Consider the following 8,534-nt stretch of genomic DNA (forward strand, 5'->3'; position numbering starts at 1 on the left):
GTTTTTCAACTGTTTCAGTCATATTAATTATGTCTTTTTTTATTTTTTAGGGTTTTTATTTTTTTTAAATGAAAATTTAAATATTTAATTATGTTATACATATCAGTAATTAATGATTCTCAAAATAAATTTCTGATAATTTGCGTTTTAATTCCTTAAGTATTTGTTCTTTTGTTTCTACAATGTCAGTCTTAATCTTATTAATTAAACCTTTTCTTTTTAATTATTTAACAAACTGAAATTAAATCTCGTTAAAGCACCTACTATTGTATTATTTTTTAAAATTGGTTCCATATTACCAAAACCATAAATTGAAACGCATAACATAAACTCATCAACAAGTCCATCTGTCCATAGTGCATTTCTTCTATGGTTAATTTTTAAAGAGACTCCTTGACTTTTTTCTTTAACATATTTTTGAATGTACTCCACAAAATTTAAATGATTTTTCAATTGAGGAAATTTGTAAGTACAATATTTCATTGTTTCATAACTTAATGTATTTAGGATTTCTAACGGCACATGTGAAAGAAGAAATGAATTTCTTTTTAATGTACTTGCGTCTAATCCAAAATAATAAATTAGTTTAATAAATTCATTTGTAACAGTAGGAGTATCAAAATAAGTATTCGTTCTTATAGATTCATTTTTAATAATTATAGTAATAAAGTCAATGAGTTTTGTTCGTTCATGAATTAAGTTTGTTACTGTATTTGTTTCTTGAAAATTTTCTACAGTTGTTTTATAGGATTGATCAACTTTGATAATTTTGTATTTTGTTAAATCATTTGATGTATCAAGTTGTTTTTGTAGTATTTCATAAGGATAATCTAAAGTCACTGAAAATGAATTTGTTTTTCTGGTTTTGTCAATTGATGGGTTTTGGATAGTAGGAGGTAATACATTATTTGTTGCTGGCATAGTTACTTGTCTTAACATTACATTTGACTTACTTTTTGTTGAGGGTTGGGTTAAATTAACATTTCTATTACCTGTTATAAGTCTTAAAGAATCTGATTTTTTATATACATCATTATTATTTGGTGGAATTGTTATTGAGGTAGTTCTTTTTGTTGGAACTCTTAAAGGTAATGGAATTGATAATAAACTATCATCTATTTTTTTAAGTTTATTAGTAGGTGAAAGATAAAATTGTTTTTGTTTAATAGAAGAGTCTACTGTAAGTTGAGGATTAGTATTAATTCTTTTATCTCTTTGTGAAGTAATATCTGTAGCAGAATGATTATGGCCATGTATTTTCATGGTGTTATTATATAACTTTTTTGTTGGTGGTTGTTTCAGAATACTTCTGCTTAAACTATTTGTTAGTATTTGTTTCACAATACTATGACCTGAATTCTCTGTTGGTAATTTTTTCATATTGTTATTACCTAAATTTTCTTTTGGTGGTAGTACTTTAGTAATAGGAGGTAATAAAGAAGTGTTTGGTTTTGATTCATTAGTTCTAAATAAATTAATTGGATTTAGTTTCTGAGAATTATTCTTTTTATAAAGAAGATTTATATAAAATTCTGTTTGAGATTTATATCTCTTTTCATCAAAAGGAAATTTAGATTTAATCCTATCAACAATGTCACTAAGAACAAAAAGACTATTCTCTTTAAAACCTGATTCTCTGTTTATTAAATTATTTAATTCTATTGGACTTTGTAAATATGAAATTTCGTCATTAATTCGTTGAAATATTTTCATCATTTCAATAGAATCAAATCTCTTGAGAGTAATTTCTTTTGTTTTTACATATTGAAGATAATCATTATAATCTTTTTTTTTAAAGATAAATGAATATCCATAGAATGATTTATCAGGAATTAACTCAATACTAAGTGTGTTTCTATTTAATCCTAAAGAATTTTTTAGCCAAGAAGTAGGTTCTTTATAACTACCATATTTAATAAATAAATCAACATTTTCAAAGCCATAAAAAAGTACAGATTCAAAATCAATAACTAATGTACCACTTTTTTCTTTTTTAAAATCAGATGCATTTTGTTTATTAGTTAATGTTTTATGTAATGAAATAATAAAGTTATGAGGAATGTCTTCAATCAGATTTGATGATGACACAATAATAATTTTTTTATCATTAAACAATTGAAAGAGTGTATCAAGAAAGTAACGAGATGATGATGGAAGAGTATTTGGACAAACGGAGTTATTTCCAATATATGATGAAGATTCATTTAATAAAGAAATAATATCAGATTGACTAAATTCTTTTTCATAATTTAAAATAGTCTTTATTTCTATTTCTTGATGATATGCAATAGGAATAATAATTGTAATTAAAGGACTTATACAAAATGAATCAACGTCAGTTGGAGGGAGTAAGTTCTTTGTATTTAATAAACAATTCCAATAAATAATACCACTTGTAGTATAAAATGTTTCTTCAGGTATTCCACATTGAAAGACTATATCAAATTTCATTAGCCATTCTCTTGGTATTAAATTACTATATTCAAATATTGCAATGTCACAATAAGGAACAAAATCATTTGTAAATATTGATTTAGTAATAAAATAACTAGAAGAGTTCATTGAAAATGGATCAGTAGATAATGTTGAATGAATATTAATTGGAATATAACTATCTTGAATACGAGAATTTTTATTAAAGTATTGATAATAACTCTTATATAATTCTGAAGAACATAAAACAGCAATTGGTTGGTTATGATGATAAAATCGTAATAATTGAAGAAAATGATTTATGAATTGTGACCCATTGTCTACTTTACTTTCAAGATAGCACTTTTTTGTTTTTTGTAATTGTTTAATAACGAATTTATCAAATTTTTGTGTTATAGAACATAGGTTGTGTGGTAATACTAATTCTTTTGCCTTTTCATAACCAGATAACTCCATTCGTTTTAAATATAATTTTAATTGAGAATCAAATTCTTTCTGAACCACAACAGATGATTTAAACTCAGAAATAACTGAATCTTTTTCACGTAAAATAGTATTATACCCAACAACTTTATTTTCAATAAGGACTGTATCAATAATTCTTATTTTTTTTATAGAAGAATCTAATAGAGGTTGTTGAGAATTTGGTTGTTTTGTCAAAAGAGGGTTTGATATGATTTGTGAAGAAAATACATAAAACTCTTTTACATTTCCTTCTATTGGAGAAATACTTACTAGAAAAATATCTTCATTAATATTTTCTTTTTTATGCATTATAATACAACCAGTATAAATGTCTAATACATTCACAACATTATCTAAAAAACTAAGATCAACTTTTTTGATAACTCTATCAATCTTAATCATAAAAATAAAGATTGAAGATTTATTTTTATCAATTTTTTTTATAAAAAAAACTCAAATTTTTTGTTTCCTTTTTTTGAATAATAAATAATTTAATTATAATAAATTAGTATTTTTTTATAATTTTACACTTTTCTTTTAAAAAACAATTTCATTCAATTTAAATATTATTTTTGTTATTGTATCATCTAAGTTGTTGATTCTTTCTAATCGTTCAATACATTCTTGTTTTATTTCAAATAATTTCATTAATAAATGTTCATCACTAATATTAGTTGGTTCAATTTTTTCTTTTAATTGTCCACCAAGTTTTTTAGCATGAGCAAGAATAACCAAATGGTTTTTAAAATCATCTAATTCTAATTCAACAAGATATTTATTAAGAAAATTATGTTTTTCATCTGTTTCAAAGATTTTATCATCAAATATATTAGAATAATCCAATTCATCTTTTATAAAACATAATTTTTTCCAATCAGATATAAGACTCATTTTATTTAATCCATTAACAAATGCTTTTAATTTTAATAAAACAATATTTATATCATCCTGTCCATATTTTTTATAAGATTTAATCATAACTTCTTTTATATCTTCGTGATTTTGATTAATCTCAAAACGATACATTAAATGTTCTTGAATAAAATCATTATTATCAATATATTTTATATTTCCTACATATTTTCCTGTAGGATTTGCTCCTCTTTGAAGAAGAGATTTAATAAGAAGATTATTATTTTCATTATACATTGCAATATCAAGAGCAGTTTCACCATAAATTGTTTTAACATTAATTTGTTCCAAAGATAAATGCATTAAATTAAAAATCATTTGTTTATAAATCTTTGAAAATTTACTTTTAGTTAACAAATGTAATGCCGTTTTATTTTCGATTCTAGTTTGAGCTGCTATAAGATTATTAATCCCACAAGTTAATAAAAATAATGTACATTCCAAATTATTATTTTCTATTGAATACATTAAAGGAGTAAAACCAAGCATATTTTGTTTAACAATATAAATTGTAGGTGAATATGAATTTATTAATCCTACAATTTGTTTAAGAATATTAACATGACAATTTTTACTTGCTATATGAAGTAATGTATCACCTGTTGTAATATCAAAATACTCTAAAATAGCTCTATGATTTGAACTAACTAAATCATTAAATAATAAATCATCTCCTTGCTCAACTGTTCTTTTAATAAACATATTTAGAAATGGTTCTTTTGTTAATTTCTTTTCAAATTCATTTAATTCTTCTCCTCCAATATCATCAACTTCTTTTTTTGAAATAGGAAATTTATGAGTATATTCATTTCCTTCTTTTTCAATTTCATTTTGTTTAATAACACCAATACCTTTAGAATTAGAATTAATTGAAGTCATTAAATTATTATTTTTTAGATATTTTAATTAAAAATTTATATTAATAAAAAACATATGAAAGAAAAGAAATAATTTTATTAATTAAATTGTACATGTTATTTACTCACAACAGCTTCAATCTTCATTGTTTTCTTCCAAAATGAATGATATTTTTTCCAAAGGTTTTCAACATCTCCTTTTGCTTTATTAATTTTCTTTTTATCTTCTTTACTTATTTCTTTATTTCTTGTTGGTTCAACATTAATACTTTTCTCAAATAATTTATCTTCATTTTCTTCAAATTCAAATTGTTCAATAAGTTCTTTTAGATTTTTACAATAATAAAAAGGAAATGAAGTTTCTTGTTTCATTACAATTTCTCTTAACATTGAACCATATGTTCTAACACGGAAGAAATTAACTAATTTTAATTGTCCATTTTCACTTTTTTCATTTTCTTTAGTAAAAACCAAATCTCCTAATGTAGAACCTAAAAATGGAATACACGGTGGTTCACATATTGCAGTAATTTCTCTTAATTTTTTAAAGTTTGATTCATAATTAACTATTGACTGAAATTCAGTAAGTAATTTAATTGATTCTTCACTTAATCCATCTTTAGTATCTTTTAATCGATAAATTGGTGATGAATCTAAGGCTGCAAGTATAGCTTTAAATCCATCAAAATTATTTAATTTCTTTAAGTATTCTGCAACTTTAATGAAAAATTCAATAGCAAATATTCGATGTTTTAATTTTACAAATGAAAGAATAATATTTTGAACAATATATGATATTTTGTTAGTTAATTGCATCATTGCAACAATATTTGGAGTAAGTGTTTTATTATCTTTTTTTGTCCACATTTGACTTAACAATTCATCAACTGTTATTCTTCTAAATTTATCAAATTGCATTAAAGTTATTTGTTGTGCAACATCTTTAATAGAAAATGAAAATATTGGTTGTTCTTCAATAAAATCTTTCATATATTTTGCTTCATTTCCTAATGTAAATTCTCTAATATGTGTTTGTGTCTTTTTTTCTTGTTTATCAATGAAATCTTTCATAAATTTTGCCATTTTTGGTTTAAAGGTTTCATACATTCCAATAAGTAATTCTAACGTTGTTCTCATATCAATATCATCAAAATCGCTAAATCTCCAATTAACCCATGACCTAATAAATCCCATAACTTTCATTCTAATTGGTGATAATTTAGAACTAACAAATTCATCCCAATTCATTCCTTCTGGTCTTTGAGGATTAAATCGTTTTACTAATAATCCAATAAGTTCTTCTTTAGTCATTACTGTTGGATAACCAAAAACAAGACATTCAGCAAAATAAGGATCTTGAAAATCTTTTGATGTTATTACTTGAATCATTTTTGGTAATGTAGCTGTTTGAATAATAGGAAAATCCCATCCCTTTTCTTTTGTAAATGTAATAAATTCTGGAGAATCTGGTTGTTCAAATATATTACTATTATCATCTGCTTGATATGTACTTTCATCAATAAAAAGTGTAGTATCACTCATACCTGAAAATGTTGAACGTGCAATACTAGACCCCATAGTACCTGGAAGTTTTGAAACATCAGCATTAAGACTTACAGAACATCGTTTTCTATTTGGAATCGAACTTCCAACTAAAAATTTTTGAACAGATTTAAAATTTGGAATTGCTTCTTTATGACATAAATCAATCAAGAACGCTACTGTTAATGGACTTTTACAAACAGGACACTCAGAATGGTCTTTAACACTCATTGAAAAACATTCAGCACAAATACTTTGTTTACATCGTGGACATTCAGTATTAACTTTATATTTATGTGGACATCCGCTCATTCTTATTGTTTAGATTGATGTTATAATATTAAGTTTCATTTCTAAGATTTACTATTAATTCGTTTATTTTTTATTTTTTTTTTTGAAATTGTATATTTTTATTAGATTTTTACTGTTTATCTCCTTTTTTCCTTTTAATTTTCTCTTTCTTCTATTTAATACTTTTTATTATTTTTTATGATTTATAAAAAAAGATAAAACAAAAAAATGTGTGTAGATTAGTTTCAAAAAGTATAATGATAGAAAAGAATCATAACAATATCTTATACCCCAAAAGAGTTTTAATCGGTCCCATGGTATGAATGGTCCTTCAGGGTTTATATTGACAAACCTATTATCTCGACTTTTTGTGATTCTAATTTTTGTTTTAAAACACTATGTAACAAGAGATTGTAATTTTTGATTATTTATTACAGACTCTTGTAAAAACTTATCAACCATTACACAAAGTAATGATTCATAGTTATGTCAAAACAAATATTTTTTACATAATCATTTTCATTATTAATATTACTTGTAATCATATGTATTTTAAATTGGCATGAAGTTGGTGCTTCTGAACATGAACATTTTGTTCCAATTACTTTTCTATGGAATTTAGTACATCCAACCTACGTCCCACTTCGTTCTTCTATTAGTGGAATATTTAGAATACAAAATACAATTTGTCTAATATTTTTTTAAGCAAAGAAGAATCACTTCGTTTTTATCTTTTCCATTTCTTCATGAAAATTCTCAAATGAGTCATATTTCAATTCCGGTTGAAGTGGAAGAAATGTGTTTTCAATTTCAATAAATTGAGTGTTTCTAGTGTCTTGATATTTTAATAATTTTATTCCTTTTAAATTTGTAACTTGAAACCATTTTTCTATTATAACTTTGGTTGAGTAATTAAACAAAAGAATTTGGGAACTAGACGTTGGTGATTTATCTAAAATCCTCAATCTTTATTGGGTCTTTAAGATTTATTTTATTTGTTGAACCAACAGATAAAATAGAGCATTTTATGGTTTCTTACTTTCCTTAAATTTAGATATATGTCTGTAAGTCAGATATGTTAATTTGTAATTTCATATTTTCTTGGAAGACAGAACAAAAAAAAAGAAATAAATTCATGTACTAAATTCCCATTTCAATCCTAATTTTATATCTTTCTTCTTTATGATCAATAATACACACTCTCTTATCTTCGTCGTTCATTGTTGACTTTTCAACTCAAACTACAATACTTTCTTTTATTTTTTTCCTGTTGAAATAAATCAACTTATTTGTAAGTGACATCTTGAAATTCTCAATAAAAAATATTTTAATAGGAAAAATACTGTAACTCCTTTTTATTTGGACAGTTATTAAGAAAATATGTTATTTATCAATGGCATTTCGTTTTTCTGATTTGTAAATTCTATAAAAATGCAAAAGTTCTAATTATTATTTTTTATAAATATTTTAAAGAATAGGAAAAGTCTTTTTCAATACAACTATAGAAAGTGAAGTAGAATTGAGTTAATGTTAATATAATAAATAAAATAATAAAGATGTTGTAATGATAATGAATTATTTAATTTAAATGAAGTGAAATATAATTTTCATTCTTGTTCTTATTATTCTTTTATATTCTTTTATTGTATTTTATTATTATCTTCTTTTTCATTTGAACAATAAAATAAAATGAATGTAGTCATTTATTCTTTATTTATTACTCTTTATTTTTATTTTGGTTTGTATGTTTATTTGATGTCGTGTGTTAACAAGTATTGAATAATTAACTGATGAATAACATTTGAATCTATTGTTTTCATGATGTTTTTCATGTGATTTATTATTTCTTCTCATTAATTTATTCTTATTCATTATTTGTTGAAATGAGATGTTTGAAATGAATTAATAATTGTATCAATTAAATTATACATCATCACTTATTGATATTTAAATGTATTTGCCGATTTCAAATTCAGAATGATTTACATATTGAATTGATGAATGTGTATTTTATTAATTAAATTCATATTGTTC

The 8,534-nt window shown here is 23.5% G+C and overlaps 3 protein-coding genes across 3 annotated transcripts; all 3 read right to left on the reverse strand.

Moving 5' to 3' along the window:
• Positions 1 to 109: 109 nt before the first annotated feature.
• Positions 110 to 3,300, reverse strand: ENU1_133170 (hypothetical protein; the record flags this gene model as incomplete). Its single annotated transcript, XM_008860114.1, has 2 exons — positions 110 to 177; positions 237 to 3,300. 2 exons carry the CDS (start codon positions 3,298 to 3,300, stop codon positions 110 to 112), a joined length of 3,132 nt encoding a protein of 1,043 aa, XP_008858336.1.
• Positions 3,301 to 3,435: 135 nt separating this feature from the next.
• Positions 3,436 to 4,689, reverse strand: ENU1_133180 (ankyrin repeat protein, putative; the record flags this gene model as incomplete). The annotated part of the gene is made up of 1 exon (XM_008860115.1): positions 3,436 to 4,689. One exon carries the CDS (start codon positions 4,687 to 4,689, stop codon positions 3,436 to 3,438), a length of 1,254 nt encoding a protein of 417 aa, XP_008858337.1.
• A 95-nt stretch (positions 4,690 to 4,784) lies between these two features.
• ENU1_133190 (Ras guanine nucleotide exchange factor, putative) lies at positions 4,785 to 6,521 on the reverse strand (the record flags this gene model as incomplete). Its single annotated transcript, XM_008860116.1, has 1 exon — positions 4,785 to 6,521. The coding sequence occupies one exon, from the start codon at positions 6,519 to 6,521 to the stop codon at positions 4,785 to 4,787; it is 1,737 nt and encodes a 578-aa protein (XP_008858338.1).
• Between the last annotated feature and the right edge of the window lie 2,013 nt (positions 6,522 to 8,534).

This window comes from Entamoeba nuttalli (genome assembly GCF_000257125.1).
Source record: "Entamoeba nuttalli P19 unplaced genomic scaffold asmbl_5571, whole genome shotgun sequence".
In the NCBI taxonomy this organism is placed as follows: domain Eukaryota; phylum Evosea; order Mastigamoebida; family Endamoebidae; genus Entamoeba; species Entamoeba nuttalli.